At 32.5% G+C, this 25,502-nt stretch overlaps 2 protein-coding genes across 2 annotated transcripts; both read right to left on the bottom strand.

The window, feature by feature from the left end:
• Nucleotides 1-8,669: 8,669 nt before the first annotated feature.
• LOC134265035 (short-chain collagen C4-like) lies at nt 8,670-11,209 on the bottom strand. The gene is made up of 4 exons (XM_062747283.1): nt 10,981-11,209; nt 10,811-10,888; nt 10,376-10,609; nt 8,670-8,914 (listed from the first exon to the last, which is right to left on the bottom strand). The coding sequence occupies exons 1-4, from the start codon at nt 11,207-11,209 to the stop codon at nt 8,670-8,672; spliced, it is 786 nt and encodes a 261-aa protein (XP_062603267.1).
• A 5,696-nt stretch (nt 11,210-16,905) lies between these two features.
• On the bottom strand, nt 16,906-24,663 carry LOC134265039 (short-chain collagen C4-like). The gene is made up of 5 exons (XM_062747286.1): nt 24,625-24,663; nt 19,213-19,444; nt 19,036-19,113; nt 18,136-18,372; nt 16,906-17,150 (listed from the first exon to the last, which is right to left on the bottom strand). The coding sequence occupies exons 1-5, from the start codon at nt 24,661-24,663 to the stop codon at nt 16,906-16,908; spliced, it is 831 nt and encodes a 276-aa protein (XP_062603270.1).
• Between the last annotated feature and the right edge of the window lie 839 nt (nt 24,664-25,502).

Here is a 25,502-nt window from a genome sequence, read left to right as displayed (position 1 = left end):
TTCTCAAAAAAGGAAGCTGAACCTCTGATTTTTAAAACTAAAAACAATGTAGAAAATTGAATTATCATTCTTTTGCATTTCAGTATTTACAATGAATGGAATTTACACTCAACACATTAATTTCCAAAGCGTATAGTGATTATGTGTTTGAATAGTTACCATCATCCTAAATGCTTGTATTTACTTCCTCTTTAAACTTTTTCATTGATTCCCCAATGACGTCAGTGAAGCTTTTGAATTCCCGCCTTAAAGCTTCCACCCGATATACTCCTAGAGCAGACGACAATTGTCCTGTTAGATAACCCTGCAACATATCCTTACAACTTCCGGTCTGTGTGTCCCCGTTTGCCGTTGACAGAGAAACAACCAAGGCTAGATAAAACATTAATATCTAAGACAAAAATAAGGTATAAGTTTCTTAATGACTCAGAGATACTTTACAAAAAAAAAAAAAAAAAATCCTGTCCTGACCGATGAAAAATAGCGCCAAATATTATTATGAACTAAAAATATTCATATTTTAGAATGCTTATAATTCCAAACAATTTTGTGCATCCTACCTTAGCAATGAGTGTTTTTCCTAAACAAGAAATATAGATTTTATTATCTTTCAAAGTATGCATGCATGTTTACTTTTTGCAATATATATATATATATAATAATTCTAAATTTGAAGATTATAATATTATATCAACGTATATCTTTTTCCTTGCATTTCAACACGGAAAAATTAGATTTAAATGTAATTCAACACCTAATGTAAAATTGATCGGAATGTACTTGGACTCCTTTGACTTGTGACTTAAAACTGATTTTTGACTTACGTATGGTTATAAGGTTGCTGCAAATTTTGTCCTCTGCCCAGAACTTACGGGCATTGAGTAGTGAGGAATCTTTCTCATGCCAGCTGTTTACTGTGACAAGCTGACTTTGGTTTATATGGACTTATTTGAATGACCAATTTCGACGTCTCATAGTATAGATTTAAGAACTATTGCAGTACGTAAACTATGGATTAATCGCGTTTTGTTTTCTTTAAAGTCGTGTTGTAAGGTTACGCTAACGTCTTTTTCTAGACATTTCTTCAAATATGAAACAAAAGTGTCTAAAGTTGGATCCTAACTTTTATTTCAATTTCACTGAAATAAAGCGAGTCCACATCTGTATTGAAGTTTCAATGTGTATTTGAAAAGACGTTGTCTACATATCTAAATTTCGATTTGAATGCATCTCATCAAATGTCTTTTACTTCTCATGAATCAGATTATGAATACCTCCTCCTTTGATTGAGTATAAAAATAAGTTAAATCTGCTTAAAGAATAGATCTAAAATTAAAAAAATTATATGATTTAAAAAAGAAACAGATTCTAAAGTGCATATTTATGAAATATTAAAAACAGTACGAAGATATTTAAAGTTAGTGAAATTTCATTTTCACAGATTTCATTCATGCTACTGATAGGGTTTTAACTTAATGTATTTGATTAAAACGAATAAGGGAGGACAGGTAAAGAAACAGACGATTTCTCTTCAGAAAAATCAGAGTTGTAGCATATTTGTGAAATATCTTAAGCATACAGGTCAATATATCCTTTCAAATACCTATGCAAAACTCAGCAAGTCCGCATAGAAGTCCAATATTACACACCTATTTTTTTGTAAAAGTGACTGATCTTTCCTTTACTTATTAACCTCATCAGTTTTGTATCAGATGCAAGATAAGCTGCGAAGAAAAAAAGTAAATAATCTTACATTTTCACACAAAATGATCAGCGCTTTTGTCATTTGGATGTTTTGAAGATGGTTATGTATTTTCCTTTGGGAAAAATGCTATCATTTCCTGTTAAAAATTTATTGCTATAAATCAGAAGTACAGTCTTGTAATTACTAGTCTGTCAGACTGGATAATAAATCTCTTTAGTTATATGAAAACACTACATGTACTTTGAATTTTTCAAAAATATTTCATTATAGAACGATCTTTCTTGACACCCCTTATATACCGCATATCTGAGTATAAATCAGTTATATAAAATTTCTCTACAACATTGTTTTTTTCAGTCAATTCACGATAATAATTGTGCCAAAGTAATCAACAAGTTTGGATTTCCAGAAAGCCTGAAATGTCATCTCTTTGGCTTCGTTAATGTCTCAGAATAAACAGTGAAATGTAACATTTTTTTTCAGCTATTACAAGCCTAAAGACCTTTTTTTTGAAAATTACAACACATTTATTTGGGGAAGACAAAGCAATACTTTAACAAAAGTTGTGAAAAAGGGAGGAGGCTAGCAGTGAATTGAACAGCAAATTTGAAAATCATATTTTCAAAAAAAAAAATTTAATGATAACATGATTTATATGTTGCTAAAGCATTTAAAACGGTTACAAAGAAATATATTAAAATCGTGTTCAGAAACCTTTTTTATTCAAAGTTGTTTTTAAAAACTACGAAATTCGAGATGCATTTCATTGACACATATCCTTGCACTTTTGCAAAGTTAACTTTATTCATAAAAAGAAAATAACATATTTTCTTGGGCATGAAGGAAAACATCTTCTTTACAAAAAGATTGGTAAAACCTCAGCGTTCTTTTTTTTTACCTTACTAAGTTTCTGACAGCAGATAAAAAGTTTATAATGCACTAACTTAAAAAACTGGGGATATAAAACACTGGCTGATTCAAGGGGGGAGAAACGGCGCACCCCCCCCCCAAAAAAAATCAAAGTATGATATGACTAGTACTTAAAATGCATGCCGTACTTTGGTACATAACTAACCAATACCACTATTATTGTGCCTAGTTTTACTATTGAAATACACGAAAACCCAGGACCTTTCGGAGGCTTCGCCCACCATTGAAAGTATGATATGACTAGTATCAATAATGCCGTACTTTAAAGTGCACATAACTAACCGATACTACTACAATTCTGCCTGGTTTTACTCTTGAAATACACGAAAAGCCAGGAGTTTCCGGGGGCTTCCGGGTCCTTCGCCCCCTGGGCCCCCAACAGGACTTCGCCCTGGACCCACTCGGGACCTTAACTTGGCTTAAGGCGGCCCCAAGTCCCCCTATCTGAACAAAGTTATCCTTCCCCTACATGTAATCCCTAATCCTGTACATGTATCCGCCCATGTAAAGGGGAAACTGAAGTACACATACACAGTATATATAAAAACCGTTTAAATTACTGTTCAGAATCAACACTTTTTAAGGTTCATGAAATATAAGCACATGGACAAGGTTCTGACGAAATACGGCAAAGAACGCCAATCTTACTTTTACACGCTTTTAATTACATAGTTTATCCGAAGAAAGAACGATTGCATACGTTTTAATAGTAATAATATTTAAATGCTATCAGGTAAAATTAAGCATTTACAAATTATCTGAAGAAAAGTCCAAATTTGCCAACACTTAATTTAATTTACAGCTGTTTTAGGAATGTATTAAGATTTTGGCTTCATTTCAAAAATGTAGCTATAGGAGCAGTAATTGGTGAGTTTTGTGTTATTGATGCAATTTTGAATTGCATAAAAATGAATGCAAGTTCTTAATTTATATTTAAAATCTTAAAAAGAAAAGTGCAGGAATGGAAGAAAATACTCGCAATGATTCTTTGTGATCTTTTTTCTGTGTCTTTAGTTTCTTAGATGCTATAGGGCTTTTAATTTCTAAAATTTCTCCTTATAGTCCATTCGCTGAAGAAGATTTGTATTATTTTAAAAAATGCAGGAAATAATGTACCAAATAGAAAAAGATTTTTGCCATCATTTCTTATCAGTTGATGCGCGTACTACTGTAAATGTTTTAACTTTAATATTGTTTATATGTTTATTATTGGATCCACGCCTCAGCTGTTTAGCGAGTTTTGATACACACGCTCAGACCTATTTAGAACTTTCTATCTAGCGCTGTCCATCATTTACGCAATAGCTTAGATGACTTCATGATTAAGAACATATATTTTGAAGACCCACCACCACCCAGGAGATAATGTGTGTCTGACTCTCTAATATATATGTGCAGCTTGTTCTCTTTATCTATCGCTCATCGTTTAAATCTCTAGTCTAAATTTAGAAAATCATATCATCGTCAAGTAATGACCACTCTGTGCTCCTCGGGTGTATGGAGGGTAATCGTGTTCAAAAATCCAGACTTGTAAGTTTGTAAATGCAATCTTGTAAGTTTGTAAATCCAAACTTGTAATCGTATCAGTTTTATAGTATACATATGTAAGTAGGTAATTCAGACATCCAAGCATGTAGTTCTGAAATTACAACTGTGTTGACTTTAAGTTCAAATTATGAATGTGTGTATCTTTGATGTTGTAAACTTTGTTTTCCGGAATTTATATTTCTGCGCTCTGAATAAAACACAAAGACAATTCACAACTCTTCAAATGTAAAGTCTACATGTTTGTCGAATTTTGATTGCAAGAAAGTATGGAGGGGTGTCGGTGCCATAATTTCTTTTTAATATACTTGTTTCATTTTTAGCTCTTCTGAGCCAAAGGCTCAAAGAGCTAATGCTATGGCCATTTGTGCGGTGTGCGTCGTGCGGTGTGCGTTAACTTTTTAGAATATGGGCCATAACTCAAGAACCCCTTGGCCAATCATTTTCAAATTTGTCACAGGGTATCCTTGGCCCAAGGTCTACCATTTATTCTAAAACTAAGGGTAGGACCCCAAAACAAGGGGAGATAATCAGGAAAATAAAACCAAAAGTACTGGTTGCTAAAAAATCTTCTTCTCCAGAACCACCAGGCAGATTTTCACCAAACTTACATACAAGGGTCAGGATATGTTGAAGATTAAAAATTGTTCAAGGCATGACCCTTGGGCAAAGGGCTTGGTCTCAAGGTCACTTCAAAGTTAACCAAAATTTACACTTAATAAAAAACAGTGATATTTTGCTTACTATAAAGACTAGGATCATCAAATCTTGTAAGTTGATGCATCTTAGGACTTCACATCATGTTAACAAAAAAGTAGGTCACGGTGACCTACTTTTTAAATTTTACGGGCTTTTGTTTTCAAATTGATTTGGAGGCATATTTTGGACACTTTAAGGCCTATGATCATCAAACTTTGTCAGTTGATGCATCTTGGGACCTTGAACAAGGTCAACTTAAAAGTAGGTCACCGTGACCTACTTTTGAATTTTATGGCTCATCTTTTGTAAAACTTTTAATCCCATTATTTCAGATACTGAGAGGTTTAGAATCTCCAAATCTTGTAAGTTGATGCATCTTGGGGCCTTAAAACATATTTATGAAAAAGTAGGTCACTGTGACCTACTTTTTGTATTTTGCAGGCATTTGTTTTCAAATTGTTTAAAAGGCATATTTTGAATACTTTCAGACCTATGATCATCAAACTTTGTCAGTTGATGCATCTTGGGTCTTCAGAAAATATCAACCAAAAAGTAGGTCACGATGACCTAATTTTGAGATTTTATGGCTTTATTTCAGTATCTTAAGTACTTTTTGGCTTAGAATCATCAAACTTTGTCAGTTGATACAACTTGGGTTTTCGGAGAATGTCGACCAAAAAGTAGGTCACTATGACCTAGTTTTTACATTTTATGGCAATATTTCAGTATCTTAAGTACTTTTTGGCTTAGAATCATCAAACTTTGTCAGTTGATGAAACTTGGGTTTTCGGAACATGTCTACCAAAAAGTAGGTCACTGCGACCTAGTTTTGACATTTTATGGCTATATTTAAGTATCTAAGATACTTTTTGGCTTAGAATCATCAAACTCTGATAGTTGATGAAACTTGGCTTTTCGGAGAATGTCAACCATAAAAAGGTCACAGTGACCTACTTTTGAATATATGAGGTACTTATTGGCTTAGAACCATCAGCCAATTAATGCACCTTGAGTCCTCAGAAAGTTTCAATTCAAAAAGGAGGTCACCGTGACCTACTTATGGTATTTTATAGCTATACTGATTTCAGAAATATCTTCAGTCCTAACTGGATAAGAATCATCAAACTTTGTCAGTTCATGCATCATAGGATACTTAGAGTTAGAGGCTTCAAATAGAAGTGATAGACTGTACAGTTTATCAGAAGAGCGATTCAAGGCCCTTGGGCCTCTTGTTTAAATATTATTACAACTTTTTTTCCAACTTAAATTAATTCCACCGCCTTCATTTTTTATTTCTTACATTAGTTCTAACTTCTTGTTTATATTTTCCAGGATCCGGGGAGGGGCGATGTGCGGTGCCCCAATAATTTTGCCGATATAAAGAATACTTTAGAAAACATAGCTAATATATGCTTGTGCCCCCTCAATTAAAAAGTCTGATGACTTCTTTTGAATGGGAGGGGGCGTAGTTGATATATAGTGTCCCCCAACATAAAAAGTGAGGCTTTGCCCCCCCCCCCCCCAACTGAAGTTGTTCTCTACGAACATATTCTTTATTATTATTATTTTCTTGCTTCCTTTCGTATATTCATTTTATCTGATATTTTAAATTATGTTTCACTATTCCTAACTTATTACTTTTTAGGGGTAAAACTATAATAAGAATCAAAAGATTTAATAAGAGAGTAGAACTACAGTGCGCAACAGAATTAAACTAAGGAATCCGAATGAAATTTAAACAAAAAGGAGCGCGTCGTTCTTTTTTAACACGTTCACAGAGATCTTGCGCGAACAGTCTACAACACATACTATGTAGATGTATTTCCCTGGAACGTGCATTTTGTTTTATTATTTTAAAAAACATATGATTTCATTCTTGTGTGTTTTCTCTCCTTTTCAGACCCGTTGGAGGCAATTTCATGGGGGTTGGGGGTGGCCACAAAACAAAAATTTCTTGACCCCCAAAGGCATTACTGTTCAGGGGATATAACAATGAATTAGCCTTGATTTCTTTTCTTATGAATATACCGACAATTGGGACAATTGGAAATTACTTTCATTTACATGTAATTGGAATAGAATACACTGGCTCCCCACCCCCTGTCCGGCCCGGGACCATGAAACTTAGATAAGCTCACTTTTGATTCGGTCTCTCTTTTACTAATTCCTGTAGTAAACCAAGTTAGAGACGTGGCACGAAAAAGATCCCTCGCTGCTGTATTGCCTTAAGTGCCGAGTATAGGACAAAATTTGCAGCTCTCCACCGTCAAATGGTGGCGTCTCTATACGAGTAAAAATTCTCGTGAGGGACGTTAAACAACAATCAATCCTTTGGTGAAAGCGAGACTGTGAACAGCAGTGAGCTCGTCTAAGTTTAATTAATGGCCCTGGTGCATGATGTTTCAAATATGATAAATATGGCCCCCATTCCTGATTGCATGCTTATATTGTACTAGTATATAAATATCACGTATATTTCAGTTTATTTTGATATAACATGATTTTAAATTAGGACTGGGAAATTTTTTTCACTTCAACAAGTCTAAGGACCGAGGTAGAAAAGGGGGCAAAATGTTGGGTTCTCCATTTTTTGTGTGGAAAATAATCATGAGCAGATATTTTGATATGAAAATGCATCTACTGCAGCATTGGCTGCATTCCCCCTCCCAAACACACTTTTTCTTGAGAAAGTTTTACATGTACCAGTTTATGTAATCAATATTTGTTTGTAATTTCTTTTTTGGGGGACCCCCCCATTCCCCCGAGGAATATTTACACGTAACTGCATTACTGAATGATTTTTTTAAATTTGATATTATTGCAATTATAATTAAGATCTAAACTGAGGCACTGATCATATTTACCTAGTGATTGGGCGTTAGCCTCGCAAGTCATGGCCGGAAAGTTATTTAAGTATCAACTAAACCCTCTCCCCCACATCTCCCCAATAAAAAAAAAGTCATCAAACTTTTTAAATTGAGGGGGCACAAGCATATAATTTCAGTATTTTCTATAGTATCTTATATATATGTATATCGGCAAAAATTAAAAAAAAATATCAAAAAAGGAATTGTGGCACTGATGGCCCTCCATAGTTTCTCGTAATCAAAATTCGACAAACATGTAGACTTTACATTTGTAGAGTTGTGAATTGTCTTTGTGTTTTATTCAGAGCGCGGAAATATAAATTCTGGAAAACAAAGTTTACAACATCAAAGATACACACATTCATAATTTGAACTTAAAGTCAACACAGTTATAATTTCGGAACTACATGCTTGGAAGTCTGAATTACCTACTTACAGATGTATACTATGAAACTGATACGATTACAAGTTTGGATTTACAAACTTACGAGATTGCATTTACAAATTTACAAACTTACAAGATTGCATTTACAAATTTACAAGTCTGGATTTTTGAACACGATTACCCTCCATACGGGTGACTCCTGCCTGAGCGTAGCGGTGTCAGTCGAGGATATTTGGTTGATTAATGGCAGCTTACATTGGGACTTCATATCCGGAAATCAAACATAATGTGTCATCTCTCGTGAGAGATGACAAATACTTTATATACATGTAGTCGTTTTCCTTTTGAAAAAAAAAATCCAACTTATGTGTAAGTTAATGGTTGAACATTCTTGTAGCGGAACAACTTATTTGTACTAAATATTCATACAGCAAAATATTTAGAAATAAAAATAAATGAATAAATGTCTGACGAAAACAATTTATACAGATGATTGAAAAAAAAAAGATGTAAGTGAAGCACTCTTTGTATTTATTTTTTATTTTTTGGAACAAACAACGCACATTAGTTCTCTTCCCTCAACATAAGGTGGACATTTCAACGAGCCACAGCGACCTTCTACAAAGTAAAATAGGTTGCCATATCTTTTAGCATGACCGCCATGCAAAGTGTCTGGATCCTTGTCTACACACTTGTAACTTGTAGCACCCTTATGATTCCAATACCCAGCCATGAGGTAGCCGTAGTATTCCAGGTTCCAGCCTTTGTAGCATGTTTTTCGTGCTATAACAAAATAAAACATGTTACTTAGGCATTTTTGTAAATTTTGCACTATTTTTATTTTTGCACTGTTTTCGGATTTTTTTTCTCAAACAGCCATTTGATAATTTTTGTTTAGATTTAATATTGATCCAAGCTCAGCTAAAGGTATTTCAGCTATATAATATTGAATACTAAGATTAAATTAATGTATCTATTATAAAAAGAAGAGGTTATAGTTATTGTTTATTTTGTGGCTATATAAACGGTTTCTTGTTCTTAAAATATCATTTCATTTTTTCCCTTGAACTCAAACTTGTTTTAATCACTTATGGCTGCACTGTTATGATTAGAGATATATACTTAACTAAAAAAAAAGAAACGCATATTTAGATTAAACATGATAATCTAAGTTTTCACTTTAAGCCTTATATTTTAAAAGTGATTTTAGAGTGTGTCTCGATAAAAATCAAACATGCCCTTGGTTGTAGATTGAAAAGTTAAGTTGATGTCATTGTCGTCGCCTCTAAATTCTAGGGGCATACCGTCTTAACCAATCCATCTGTCCTTTGCAACGTCTCAGCGCAAGTGGATTTCAAATGTACGAAAATCGTGCACGAATACCAGCTCCTCTCAGATTCTTGCGAACAATGTGTGCACCTTTATGCTGGTTTCTTAACCAGCAATTGTAGCATGCGCAGCAGTTTGTACAGCAGTTCTGAATCGATTGCGCAGGTGCTGAAAGGGGGTCAAACGGTCCTGTCTGGGTGTGGTAAAGAGCGGACGGCCAGTTTTTGGTCTATCAAATGTGTTCCTAATTTGTTGCAATTGGGGACGGACGTTTAACCGCTGCAAAGGCGATTGATGTTCATGAAATGCAGTGGCAAAGTCCTGTTGCGTAGCTCCAGATATCATCATCGTTAGCCAGGTTGTGTTCACCTTTTTTAAAGAGTGGCATTGCAGCATGCAATCGAATCTTAAATATGGGTTTTATAGGCGTGTTTATTGTTTCTCTAAATCCAAAATATCGATGAAAATAGACCCCCGATTTACAAGAAATCATGTACAACACTATTTCATAAACATGATTAATCCAGAGAAATAATTCAAAACTTCGGGTTCAAAAGCCCATGTTGTCCTTTAAATAGGTCACAGGTATCCAATGATAAGAAAAGATAGGTGTTCCATATACTTTTTTCAAAATTTCTTTGATGAGTAAAACAATATGCGTTTCTTTTATTTTTGAGTATATAAGGACTCATTTAAAAGTCCTACTTAAGATGCATGCATGTCAATGTCGTTATTTATGGCTCTGATGCTTTTTACCAGAAAGTATTATGGGAAATGTCTCTATACTTTTTCACAATATAAATTTTCTTTTCTGACATCACTGATGATTTGAAAAATCTTGCCTATTTGACTACAAAATGACAATCAGAAAATACAACAAACAAAGTTTAAGGTAAATGATTTTTAGTCTCTCACCTGGAAAAATTTTTACAACAGACCTATTTTGAACAAGGCAGACAGCACATGGTACGTCATGGTATTGGAGAGAGGTAAAGTGCTTGTAGGTGTCAGTTTCATACTCTGCACCGTATACATAAGCCTTATCTCCATCAGTTCCATCCCTGTAGATTCCCCACTCTGGATCTCTTGGTAAACAAAGAGGATCTGCAGCTGCTCCTATATGATCATAATATGATCCCCCGGCGAATCCTATAATTTTTAAAGCTTTAATGTTATATAATATATAAATCAGTTATTTTAGAATCCTATAAAAATGTTACATGTATATATTAATAAAATATATTTTTATAAGAAGCATCCTTAAATATGAGGAAAAACATGTCATAAAAAGAAATAAAAAATGAATATCCTCTAACAGCTAAAATAAAAAATAAATAAACATTTATTGACCGGAATAAACTAGGTTCGCCTTGGAGGGACACGTCTTCTTTCCCCATCTTGTGTAAATAATTTTTCTGTTCTCTGTACCTAAAAAAAAAACAAAGAATTCAATGATTTATGACTTAAATTTATAAAATATTAAACCATACAAATATTAATTTAAATTTGTTTATAAAAACCTTCATCCTGATTGCAAGCGATCACTTGCTCCTTCAACTTTTTCATAGAATTCTCGATGACTTCAGTGAAGTTTTTGAATTCCCGCCTTAAAGCTTCTACCTGATGAGTTTCTAGAACAGACGACAGTTGTCCTGTTAGAAAACCCTGTAACATGTCTTTACAACTTCCGCTCTGTGTGTCTCCTTGTGTTGTCGGAAGGAGAAAAACCAGTACAAGATACAACTCCATCATCTGAAGTTTGAATTGTACATTAAAGATTTTGTAATTGAAATACTATCCTGGAGCATTGTAGAGTTGTTTGAACAATGAACTATATCAAGTCCAATAAAAAATAAAACAGCTGTCAAAAAAAATTCCAAAAGTTTTCTTATCATTATTTTAAAAACAATAATAATAGAATTCGTCTAATGACAGGATGCACAGCTTGTAAACTACAATGAATTCAAATTAATTTTATTAGTTCCTATATGTACAAGTACCTTTAATTCGTAATGAAAATTTCCTAGATTAAAATGAATGTGGTTTTTTGCACAAGGTATACACTGGTATATGTACTAGTATTCTTGTTGCATCGAATATGATATTGGCATTATTTACATTTGATATCAACCTACACAGCTTGAGACACGAAAAAGATAACTTAAAATGATATTAAATCCCAAATATGAGGTCCATCAAATTGTTATAAAACACCTAGAGATCAGAGACATAAATAATATTACGAAAGAAATGTTTCTTTCCCAAAGCAATCTCAAATAATACACGAAATGATGTATAAAAATATAAATTTTACAATGCACAATTTAATGCCTCCTACGAGAAATATCGGCCTGATAATGCAGTAAAAAACCAAACACAGATATTCAGTTTTGTCGATTATGTCATTTAATTGAATGACATAAAGTAAAATGAATAACAAATCATTAATGGGGATTAACTAATATTAAGCAATATAGGAAACATGTACAGAGGTGAAAGGTACAAGTGTGATCACCCTGAGACTGACTAGAAATTTACTTGCGGTGAAAATATCAGAGTACATGTAAATATGCATAAAATATAACATACTTGGAGGCGCCAAAACAATTGCGCCAATCCAAGAAATGTATGACGAGTTATTAGAAAAATAAAAAATTTGGACTAAAATGCAACATAATACAAAATCAAACAACCCATAAAGGTGGGTGGTGTTTTTTTTTTTTGCCACCGCACTACCAGGATAACAAAAATAGCGAAACAAAGTCAAAGATTTTGATTAGGTTAAAAAATCCTTAATTATCTGACGATGTAACATTTAACAGATTTCCCAAAGTGGCATAAATTGAATTATCTGTGATAATATTGTTTGATGTTTTTTTAATAAGAACGAAGACTGAATGCATTATAAAGAGTCAAATTATATAATTTTGATAAGATTATGATTGTTAATATAAAATAAATATTTCAAATGTATGTTAATAAAATTATCATAAAATAGAGATAAAGAAGAAAGATGGCTATAAAAAGTATGCGAATGGGAAATATATTAACTAATAATCAAATATGGAACAAGAAATAACATTAAAACATAAACAGTGTTGCCTTATTGCAGTAATTTTGGTAAAAGAATACTATCTCACCTTGGGTGCTATTTCATAAGAAAATATCACCAGATTAATTTTTCACTCTATTTTACATAAACAAGGGAACTGAAGTTAGTATCATTTCCAGTCAAAAACAAAAGAATGAAAAGAAAACCTTTTTGTTATCATACGAGGGGTGATCTTCGCAAACTAATTGAATAACTTCCGAAAAAGAAATGATATGTGGTTTAGGTGTTGAAAATTTTTCAAAGTAGTCCTCTTCTATGTTAATGCATATCTGCAACCATTCTGCCCATGCGCGGATCACGTGATATAGGCAATCACGTGACATGCTCTTTAGCGTTCTGTCACAGAAGCTTAAAATTTTTCGGAATCTTATATTTCTTACCATGCAAGTTAATTTTGCAACAAAACAGTCCATTTGTCAGAAATGGTCCTACCTTTGCAATAGTTTGGGTGGATAATGATATCCTTTTGCAAAATGAGCATGGTGGCCATCTAAATCCAAGACCTCTGTCTTTAGAGCGTCGTTTATTTCATGTGGATAAAGTATGGGTGCCTTCACTTTATCATTACTGATTGTGTTTAAAGTCTAAAGTAAACGATATTTTAGGGATTTTATAATTATATTACTGTTAAGATATTCATCTATTCTTCTAACTGTAAGTTGGCGATCTTTCAAATCAAATTGCTTAACAAAAGTCACGTCTCTCTCCCAGTTTGCTTTCACCGGGCAACAAAACAAACATCATTTTTGAACCTCCCCCTTCCTTAACTTAAACAATCAATCCAAATAATGACAAAACTTATGGCAAGTCTTTTTTCTTCATAAACCGTGTAAAAAATATTATTTACTTCTACAAAGGAATTTCTAAGATATACGTTTAACTTTACAGCCGTTTGTTTCTCGAATACGACTGATGCAACCATTTTTTGTCAAATGATCTACCTTATGACGTCTTTTTCACACTGTGACGTCACAAACACGGGGAAAAACGTTCGATTACATATGCTATATATAGAACATATTGAATGACTCTATGTGTGCCAAATTTCATTCTGATCCGAATTGCGGTTTTGTAAATATAGAGATAGTTCGCGAACTTTTTATTCACCCCTCGAATACTTATTTTGATACTAATAATTATACAGGTCAACAGAGCATTCTTAATTATCTTAGGAAACTGATTTTACGTGTGAAATTTCTATGCTTTAAGGTTTATTCATTCATTTGTATTGCTTGTATATATATACGATCAATCTTTGTTTTCTTCACCTTTTTATCCTAATAAATAGTTCAATGTTTCAAAACTACAAAATAATTTTAATAATGTTTCTATACATAGGTTAATGTGTTAAAGATATTTCCAGATGAAAGTTTAGAGATAAAGAACAGTATTCAATATCAAAAGTCCTTTAAACAATATAAAATAGCAGCAGAACTAATACGGATCTCTAAACCATCAGAGATGGGATAGCCATTGTTATATTTTGATAGCTGATATAAGCTTCCACTTTTGTTAAATTAAGATTTAGAGATTGATCCTATTCGGTATATAAAATGCTAAAGGTAAGAAACAAAATCTTGCTTACCCGTAGGGCACTAAGCTTCGATGGACATTTTCTACGTAACTACATTATAATCAATGAATTTTTTGCAAGATGTTTTACATGTTTTAGGTAGATATTGTTTAACAAGCCCATGACAACCACACCCGGTCAAAATGAATTTTTGCCCCTAAATTCAAGTTTATTTACCTTAATTCCATTCACTGAGAACATTCCTCGAAGCGAGGTACCATGTGTTTACAAGATGTCGTTTCTTACCTTAATTAGTATCTTTATATACCAATCTCTAAATCATAACAAAAGCGAAAAACTATATCATGTATATCAGATATTGAAATATAAGAATGATAGACAAGGAAATCATATATGTTTGATAAATCTTTGTGTCTAATAAAAATTTTCAGAAGTTGGGATGGGGGGTGGGGGTGTAGAGGGTTACACTGTCAATTCATCAGGTGCTTGTAGAAAAATGTGTATGGATAAAGTGGTCTGAAATGTCAAGACATTAATCTTATGATGGGCAGGTTTTAATGAGAACAAAACGGAGAAAGGATTTATTCCTGAATAACAACAACAACAATAAGAGTTGCAGTGATATGTGTTCAACTACTCGTTGTCTGTAGTGCACACAGTGTAGTCTAGTATAATAGGACAAGGGGGGGGGGGGGGCAGGTACCAAGGAAGAGTAAGCATCCCCTGTTGACCAGTCGCAAATGCGTAAATGCAATCTTTTGTGTTTTAACGCAGCAATTTTGCAGTTAAACGCAATACTTTTTGCGTTTAAACGCAATCATATTTTTGCGTTTAATCGCAATAATTTTCGCGTTTAAGCGTAATAATTTTTGCGTTTAAACTTGTTTGCATTGTTCAAAAGTAGAAAATAAACAATAAGATAGGAATTGTAATTTGTGTTTGTAAGGGAATACCGGTATAGATATCTATAAAGTATAAAGGAATTAAAAATTGGAGTTTATCTTTTTTGTTGGTTTAGCCCCCCCCCCCTCCCCCCTTTCAATTTGCTTCCGACGTCCATGAAGCTAAAACCATGTATTAAGGGGTTAAGGAAACGACTGATGAATATATATATATATATATATGTACATGTACATATTATGTACATGTATATTCACAATAAGGATATGGAGATAACGAACAGTATTCAATCTCAAAGTCCATTAAAAAATATAAAATAGAAGCAGAGCAAGCACGGACCTCCGAAACATCAGAGATGGGATCAGGTGCCATGGAGGAGTGAGCATCCCTTGCCGACCGGTCACACCCGCCGTGTGCTCCTTGTCATGATCAGGAAATAACGGAAAAAATCCGTCGTCAATTCAGTGTATAAATAATGGACTAACAATTGGTATGAAAAACGTCAGTCAGCATTTGACTCAATGATAAATTGTATTTGCTGACAAGTTCATTGTATCGACCATAGAACTTACGAAAGGATGACTTTAAACGAAACTGCTGATATTCTTGTTTCGTCAACTTGCTTGTCAATAATTTACCTTGTTTTAGAAATTGTTCATACGTAGAGCATGCTTTGATCACATACAGTAAACACGAGAATTAACACGAGAACTTAGGAGATGGAATCATATGAAATCAAAATTAAAATCAAATGAAAACAGATTGATCGATGTGAACTTCCAAATTGATATGTCTATTAATACCACTGAAACATTCTTAATTAGCTGTGATACGTAAGCAATTGATTTAAGGTTTCGTTAAAAGTGTAGGGTTCTAATAGATTTAAGAAACTCTGGTTGTTATAAGGATGCAATTGTTTAACTTCAATTTGCAACATTATGCAAAAAGACACAGAACCAAAAGGTTCTTCTTTAAAGAATCGGACCATAGAATTTATTACAATCTTTGGCTAATCGATGACTGATTTCAAACTACAAGACTATATTATTGTGTTTAAATGCAAAATGAATCCTTAGAAAGAAGGATTATTGCGTTAAAATACAAAGAGTACTGCGTTTAAATGCCAAAAATTATTAAGATTAACGCAAAAATTATTGCGATTAAACGCAAAAATATTATTGCGTTTAAACGCAAAAAGAATTGCGTTTAAACGCAAACCAGTAAGTATTTTGCGTTTAAACACAATAATTATTGCGATTAATGGCAAAGTTTTGCGTTTAAACGCAATAATCATTGCTATTAAACGCAATATTTATTACGATTAAACGCAATAAAAATATTCCTTTCTCTGTACTGGCCTCAGCGGGCTTCCGTATATTTAATTATACCTCACATTTTTTTTTAACAATCTGCAGGGGTACTTAGCAACATCATATTTGAGACATCTCGATAAATAAATATTAATACTAGTATTCAAAATCAATAAAAAACTTTTTTGAAATCACAAAATTTTACCAAAAATGGCATGAAAACGGATTACAGTAAAACTCGGTCGGTTAGTACGAACACAAATATTGCGATTTCAGGGATATAGCGAAGCTATTTTGGATCCCCAGTTATATAATATTAATGAAATTCTTGTACGAATATAACGAATAACGGATATAGCGAAGTAATTCTATAGTTCCTACATGTAGTGACTTCTTTATAACCGAGTTTTACTGTATTTCAAAACGATGATCAACAGTTCCCCGTAATTGCTAATAAATCTTCTTTGTACTAAACGAGCGTGCAAAGAAAATATTTTTAAACGTTACAAAACATATGACCAAGACTCATATTTTTAAATAAATCTAAAGAATCTATGTAAACAGTTTAGCCACTTTTTGTATTTATTCCTTATTTTTTTGAACAAACAGCACACACAATTTCTCTTCCCTCGACATAAGGTGGACATTTCAATGAACCACATCGTCCCTCTACCAAGTAGAGTAGGTAGCCATGGGTAGTTGCTTTTCCGCCATGCAGGGTGTCTGGATTCTCGTCAACACAATTGTATGTAGTACCAGCTGCGTGATCACGATACCCAGCCATTAGGTAGCCCTGGTACTCGAGTGTCCATCCTTTGTAGCAGGTTCTTCTTGCTAAAAATAGTACAATAAAACTATATATAAGTGAACAGTTTTCAAACGAAGAAAGAATTAATAGGTTTTGTTAAAAGTAGCTACATGTAGTTTACTGTACACATCTTTCAGGACATGTACTGTAAAAGCAGAAATTTTCGTTTATTTCGTTGTCACAATTATCAACCAAATTAAACCCCACACGAAATTTTATATGACTATGAAATATATAGGGTTACTTTCAAAACAACGAAATTAAATGCCAATGAAACTATTTCAGAAGAAGAATCAACGAAAATTGGTGATTCTACGGAATATAAACGCAGGTTTTCTCTTCTAAGATTATACTAGTTGACAATTCCGAAGAAATTAAATTCGCCCAATTGCTTAATGATTTGGTATTGACGAAAAGTACATGTACTTTTTCATTTTAAAATTAATGGCTCATAATTTTGTCAAGAAATATTTCCATAATAATGATTTCTAATTTTTCTCTCTGTGAAAGCCCTTTGAAAGTTAGCGGAGTTGATTTCTTGTTAATTCTACCGGAATGTAAATTAGGCAGGTCGATAGGTCAGGAGCTAAGGAGGCCTGATATGTATGCAAATCTCGTGCGCATCTGTCTCTGTGTCTGACGCTAAGGAGGCCAAATATGCTGTAAATCTCGTGCGGCTGTCTTTGCGTTTGACGTCAGTGGCCGAGGACTATTGAACTTGGCATGGTAATCCTTGTGTAATTTAAATCTATGTCTACATTTTAAAAATCTAAATCTACAATTTTATATTACAATGAAATGGAAATATAAGGAATCCCTAGTTAGTATAGTAATAAGGGATATCAACAATCATATCGCATAACGGGCTTCGCCCGTTATTATCCCATGTTTCCCACAATCGTTGATGCCTAGCATACTATACTAACTAGACAGTGAATCCCTAAATAAACAGTCATATATTACGTCTCTATCCAACATTTATTTGTAAGCCTGTCATATCAATTCACTCGCCTGGAAACATTTCTACAACAGATCTGTTTTGAACAAGGCAAACTGCACAGGGAATGTCTTGATGATTAAGTGAAGTTAAGCGACCCGGGAAGGAATACACTTCGTACTCTGCTCCATAAACATAAGCCCTGCCGTCATTGTTTCCGTTCACGTATGTCCCCCACTCGGGGTCCCTCGGTAAACAAAGGGGATCTACAGCCGCTCCTTTATGGGTATAATGAGATCCTCCAGTGAATCCTATAAAGTTTAACGTATTTACAATGCATTAATTATGTTTGTTCATAAATTAAACTAAACAACATCATAACATGCATCTTCCAGTTATCTAAGAATGCTATAACCATGCAGTCATCATACATAATTATATTATCCCAACGTTGGTAACTAATTGCAATGTTTGTTTTACGTTGAAATTGGCTGTATTTGGTCATTTGTTTATAACCTACAATTATTGATACTTTCGGGATACATTGATCTCAATTAGTTGGACTAACGTTGGCCAGGTTTCTCATATAGTATCATTCATTAGCCCAAAGGTCTAACTAGTGGACCAACGTATAACTATGCTTAAGTCCAGTGTAAGTCCGACATTGGGCCGACGTCCATGCAATCACAATTCAATGTAACGTCAATGCAGTGCCAATATAATTATCTTAGATTCAAGATAAGTCCGATTTAGGCCAACATTAGCACGTGTACATCATTGGGCCAACATTATGAGCTTTGGCCTAACGTTGAACCAACATATTGATGTTTAATTTGAATCTGTTCAACATAATGCTTTCAATGGATACTAATTACATGGATATGTCCCCTAAATGAGAATGAAATTACATGTACATTCAAAAGAATTAAATACTTACACAACCAATTATATTTGCAAATATATAATATATATACCAGAATAAACAAGTTTTGCGTTGTAAGGACAAATTTTCTTTCCCCATCTTGTGTATACTATGTTTTTGTTTCCTCTGCCTACGAAAATCAAAAAATTCCATTTTAGATGATATTTAATCTTTCAATGTCATACCGAATGGTAAATATTAACCAATACATACAATATTAATGTGTTACCATCATCCTGCATGCTTGCATTTACTTCCTCTTTAAACTTTTTCATAGATTTCTCAATAATGTCAGTGAAGCTTTTGAATTCCCGCCTTAAAGCTTCAACCTGATATACTCCTAAAGCAGACGACAATTGTCCTGTTAGATAACCCTGTAACAAATCTTTACAACTTCCGGTTTGTGCGTCACCAGTTGCCGTGCGAAGAAGTAAAAGCAAGACAGGATAAAACTCCAGCATCTGAAGAAAAAATTAGACATTCAAGAAATCCAAATATGAACATAACTTAGATACGATAATATCCTCAGGCTAATGTTCAATGTAGAGCTATTTTAAACAAAGTATTTTGCAGTCAATGAAGAGAAAAATATCAAAAAAAAAATCTTTATCATAATTGGATGCTTACTTTTAATATGTATGAAAAGATACACAACTTATAATCTACAAAACAATTTAAAAACTTTTTTATTTTATCACCTTGATGATAAATGTTTTACTAGATTAAAAATGTCGATTTCGGTAAGTGCATTTATTTATATTATTTTTCCAACAATGTCATGATATTTGCAAATTAATTTTAAAAATAAACATCTGATATCAACCCACACATCTTAGACACGGAAAGGATAACTTAAAATATTATTTAACACCGACATAAAAATCCCTCAAATTGTAATTAAACACATAAAAGTGAGAGAAACAAGTAAAACAAACATTTTTATTTTCCCAGCAATCTGTGATGCATATGATATTATTTAGCAATCACATTATAATATTAACATTGAAAATTTTATGTTTGTCTAAATAACCAAGAAGACTGAAAACATTAAAGAGTAAAATACTATTTTAGTTAGATTCAGAAAGTAAAGTTGGTAAATGATTCCAACATATTTTCATGAAAGTATGAAAGAATATTAAGGTAAGAAAAGAAATTGCTTACATGTAGGTATACAAAAGAACATTATCTGTCTACGTGACCTCTTTCAATACTGAGCATTGCAATTAATGATAATATATACGTCGAAATTTCTTATATTCAAATCATGCAATGATAACGTTAAAAAATTAACATTACAACATATCACGCTTTACAAAAAACAAATTAACAGTTTACGATAGACAGTATCAATTTGCGATAAAAAGTTTACAATATACAACCATAATTATTTCATCAGAAAATCAATAGTTTTATAATATTCCAGTTGGTTTTCAGAGTTATATTTTTGTTTTAAACGCAGAGCTCTATATTGCATAAAAATAATAAAAAAAAATTAAATGTAATAGAATCGTACATATCTTCAAAAATATACTCATCAATTTTCCTAAAAAATTAACAAACTTGGAATAATTGTTTTTCAACTTTGTTTTAGTTTTGAGAAGGCATCTCTACGTATGATCAATTTCTAAAACGAGGTAAACAAGTTGATTAAACAGGAATATCAGCAGTCTCGTTTAAAGTCGTCATTTCGTAAGTTCTATGGACGATACAATGACCTTGTCAGCAAATACAATTTATCATTGAGTCAAATGCTGACTGACGTTTTTCATACTAACTATTAGTTCATTATTTATACACTGAATTTTCCATTTTTTCCCGATCATGACAAGAGGCACACGGCGGGTGTTTACTTCTCCATGACACCTGATCCCACCTCTAATGTTTTGGAGGTCCGTGTTTGCCCTGTTCCAGTTTTGTATTGTTTATGGACTTTTGATCATGAATACTGTTCGTATCTCCGTTCGTATCTCCATATGTTTCTTTTGATACTATGATAAGAAGACTTTAATTCTGTTCAAGAATAACCTTAAGAGGTAAAAAAATATTTTTGTCAGTTGTATAATACTTTTAATATGCTTATCTTAACATTTCTTTTGTAGTGTTATCAAAAAACCCTGGTAATGTATACGTAGATAATGTATATAACAAAGAACTTTAGTATTATTTCAACACAATGCACGATTTTACATTCAATCTAGTTTTAGTAATTACTCATTTTATCAATAGCGTTTAAAGTCAGTATTTCCTAAATTTTATGATTATAACATGTTTTTAGCGTCCATGTTAACAAATAATTATATTAATAATATGCTTTCATGTAAATTACTTGAATCTGATTCGTCGAGAAACATTTGATAAAAAAAACACTACTACCCGCTGAATAATGAAGCCACGCCCTCCTGCATAGCTACAGTCAACATTGCTTGATGACGGGTGGTATTCCAAAAAATAGCGACTGCACGGAATTTATGCGCGCACGGTTCACTGTATTATGTGTTTGTATAAAACATTCAGTATAATATAATAAATATTGCATGTAGTTCGTGCCTGTTTTCAAGATATTTATTTTACAAGGTTTTCTTGGGGTGAATAAATTTATTTATATACACTTTCTTTTGTGTTTTTAATTTGTATGTGTATCGTATATACAAAAACCATCCTTTTTTCTTTTAGTGTAATAAATTTCAAAGACCTCAGATTTTCTTTGTTTATTATTATTCTTCTTCCCTATTATTCTTATTTTTCTTCCGCTGATTTTTTGTTTTGACATTTATCGAAAAGACTTTTTGTTCATAATCATTAAAAGTACATTTGGTATGAACATTTGTTTTGCAAGAAATGCTTGTTATGGCTACTCCTTCGAAACCGAAAACCATAGAAATATGAAACCTTCACTAAAGTATTTGACTAATTGAGAGGACTCATTTACCGAAAGTATTCGGTGACTCTTTAGATTGCCCCTGAAAGTCTTTAATTTTACAAATAATTAAATATTTTCAAAACAAGAAGTTGTAGAGACATGGGACCAACTGCATAAGATTCATTGACCTTTGACCTTTAAATTTATGCAAAGATCAAACGTCAAGGTCATTCCATAAACGAAAAATTAAGCCTTTTTTACATCTCTTTTGTCTTTTAACATATACTAAATGTCTTGGCATCAATTATATGTAATCAAAACTATTTCAAAGATTTCATTCATGTTCCCTAAGACTGACCCTTTTAAAAGTTATTGCCCCTTATGTGAAAATCCTTGTTATCGCTACTTCTTCGAAACCGTACACCGTAGAACTTTTCATTAATGTCTAGATGTCTTTATTGCAAAGTATTTGGAGACCCTTCAATGAGTTATAGCCCCTGAAACTTTTCGAATTTTACAAATAATTAGGGCCCCGCAAGGATTTGCGGGTGCCCTATAGTAATCACTCTGTCTGTCCGTCTGTCCGTGTCATCTTCCCCACAAATTTTCTGTTTTTTTCTAAAACTTTTTTTATGGTTGCCTAATCAAGTTCAAATTTGGTATGGTAGTTCAGTTAAAATACATATTTTGATGCTAAGTTTGGTTCTCTATGTCTTCTGGTTTGGAGCTGGGGTGGTTATCCCGTTGATATAGCTCATGGTTGCCCATATCAAATTTGGTATGGTAGTTCACACAGAAATACATATTTTGATGCTAAGTTTGGATCTTATGTCCCCTGGTTTGGAGCTGGGGTGGTAGGTTAGATTCCTCAACTTTATATAAAATGCATTGGCAAAGAGAGATAACTGCTAAGATGTTCCCATAAACTGAATGCTGCTATGAGTCCCTTGGGATTAATTAGCTTTCCTCCTGAAGAAAATCCAGAGCATTATCTTTATCTGTCACATTGAGATGAATTACCACCTCTATCTGCAAATGAAGGTTGTTTTGAAGTTAAGTCAATTTGGAATGCTAAAACACTCTGAAATGTGGATTTAAATATAAATTTTTATAATTTATCTTTGTTTAATAGCTATGATTTCATTGAATTCTAAAAACAAGAAATAGATTAAAGAAGATTTTTTGATTTACTTTTTTTCACTTTATGTTAATTCAAGAATATTATTAATTTTTAAGGTAGTTGTATAAAAACCCCATTCTATCATTAATACTGAAAAAGTTCTTTTGTAACTTAATTTAGAAGAAAATGATGAGAGAGGTACAATGAATCCCTTGGGATTAATTATCTAGTCTGCTGCAGAAAATTTAGTAGGCTTTTCCTTATCTGTCACTTTAAGATTAATGAAAACTTTTGTCTGCAACTGCTGTTTGTTTGAAGTAAAGGTCAAACCTTCATGATATTTGAATGTTCAGGAATTATCTTGAAATTTTAAGAATACGGTTGCTTATTCTTCGTACATTTTTTAATCATTCCGTAAAAAATTCTACCCCATGGCGGGGCCCTTGCTGACTGGTCAGTTTTCTAGTTAAATATTTTGAAAGTGAGAAGTTGTAGAGACAAGGGACCAACTGCATAAGATTCAATGACCTTAGACCTTATTTATATCAAAGGTCAAGGTCATTCCAAAATTAAGAAATTAAGCTCCATTTCTATCTCTTTTGTCTTTTAACCTATACAATTTATCTTTGCATCTTTAATATGTACTTTTCAAACTATTTCAAAGAATTCATTCTTGTCCCTAAAGATTGACTCTATTAAAAGTTCTAGCCCTTTGTACGAAAAACCTTGTTTTTGCTTCTACTACGTAACCGTAAAACGCAAAGACATGAAACCTTCACTAATGTGTTAAGGGACTTTAGTCACAACTTTTATGTCTTACTGCTAAAGGATCTGATGATGCCTTGAATAAGTTATTGCCCTTTAACGCTTTTGTGCTTACTATTAAACCTCAGAACTTTAAAACTATAAGTCATAGAGGCATGGGGTTAATTGCAATGTGATCCTTGACCTTTGACCTTGAAAATTATTTGAAGGTCAAAGGTCAAGGTTTTCAAATTTTTTTTTAATTTAATTTTTTTCACTTTTAAGCCATTTCTGGTTTCACAATTTTTGCGTGAAATTTAAATTCAAAGGAATAAATATTAAATGTAATTGAAATTCAAAGAAGGTGGAAAGACCTATATAAAAATTAGTCTCCTAGTTTTTTTTTTTTTTTTTTTTTTTTTTTTTTTTTTTTTTTGCTTTCGTGCCTGTAAGATATTTATTTTAAAGGTAATAAATTTAATTACAATTTCTTTTGATTTTTAATGTAATCGATAAAAAGCTGTTATTTCTAGTGCTATAAATTACATCAGATTACTTTTTCCTTCAAGTAATCCTGGTTACTTTTACCATAATTATTTGTTTAATATTCATACATTTGGTCATTTGTAAGATGTTCACGAAAGAAATGGTAAGCTTTATTCAATAATCATTTACCCACTCTTTAGATTGACTTTAATTATTATTAAAATGAATGCGGATGAACATGTCCATAGATGCTATTTTTTTAAAACAGATCTGAATTCTGCATCATATGAATATGTATGTGTTACCATTGTAAAAAAAACTAATTCATAAATCAAATTAGAAATAATTATGATTGGAATATATGGATTCAAATGGGATTTGTCTCTTTTGCTGGTGAACTTCTCTTTGCTAGATGTCTTTACAAGAATTACCTGATAGCGTGGATACTTCACCAAAATAAGCTGACTCATTGCATGCCCCAACTGCTAAATAAATTATTCATCGTTATGCTTACGAACTTGTTATTCATATCAGTCAAATATACTTGTTAAAATAAACATTTTGTTTTATCAAGATTTATTGCATGATTTATAGGAACTCAAATCAACAATTGCCTACACAACATATACATAAGTTTGATTAGATATTCCCTTTAAGGCTCAAAACCCCTCTGCCTACTAATATAAAATGTTGCTTGAACCTTGATGATTTTCCAAAAGAAATATATACATTCGAGAAATGGAATTCTTCAACATACTTAACTAGCCATTCTGATTGTATATATACAAGTATTCTGACCTTAATTTTAGGATATGATTGAGTTTCTGATTGACAATATCTTTGCGTTATTGAATATCAGGTTTTCCAACTTTTTAAAAAAATTTCCATGGGAACCAATTGCACCGTTATGTTTAGTCTATCAAAGAATTTTTTTCCCCAAAATATCAACATGAAAAGAAGAAAACACTTGCCGTGACCTCCAACTTAATTCACATTAAGATATACTGTCTAGTATATATCAACAACGTACATTACATAAATTTATTAAAAACATTACTTCTATTCATATGTATTCTTTATATATCCCAGAGAAGTTGTAAAAAAACATACCATAGGGTCAGACACATCTGTTTCATATTTAGATCTTTTTTTTAGAGGAAACACGTTAATGATAACCTAACAACATATCTTAATGATAAAGGTGATGACTGCTACTTCAAACTTTTCTTTCATGAATACGCAATCTGTAGCTTTTATGTTTATATAGTATAGATGTATATTCTTATCATCTTCATATCAGGTTTATGTC

Source organism: Saccostrea cucullata, unplaced genomic scaffold (assembly GCF_032062105.1).
Source record: "Saccostrea cucullata isolate Sc308-1 unplaced genomic scaffold, CSIRO_AGI_Scuc_v1 ctg1403, whole genome shotgun sequence".
Classification (NCBI taxonomy): domain Eukaryota; kingdom Metazoa; phylum Mollusca; class Bivalvia; order Ostreida; family Ostreidae; genus Saccostrea; species Saccostrea cuccullata.
This window is presented reverse-complemented; position numbering and strand designations above follow the sequence as displayed.

Bases quoted from the DNA above. Each gene is read 5' to 3' on its own strand.
- LOC134265035 (XM_062747283.1), bottom strand. From the start codon at position 11,209: ATGGAGTTGTATCTTGTACTGGTTTTTCTCCTTCCGACAACACAAGGA. The intron at 10,889-10,980 runs GTTTTTATAAAC...TTTTTTTTTTAG, and splicing joins CGCTTGCAATCAGGATGAAG to GTACAGAGAACAGAAAAATT. The intron at 10,610-10,810 runs GTCAATAAATGT...TAAAAATTATAG, and splicing joins GGCGAACCTAGTTTATTCCG to GATTCGCCGGGGGATCATAT.
- LOC134265039 (XM_062747286.1), bottom strand. From the start codon at position 24,663: ATGAGTCAGCTTATTTTGGTGAAGTATCCACGCTATCAG. The intron at 19,445-24,624 runs GTAATTCTTGTA...TTTTTTCTTCAG, and splicing joins TGAAGTATCCACGCTATCAG to ATGCTGGAGTTTTATCCTGT. The intron at 19,114-19,212 runs GTAACACATTAA...TGATTTTCGTAG, and splicing joins TGCAAGCATGCAGGATGATG to GCAGAGGAAACAAAAACATA.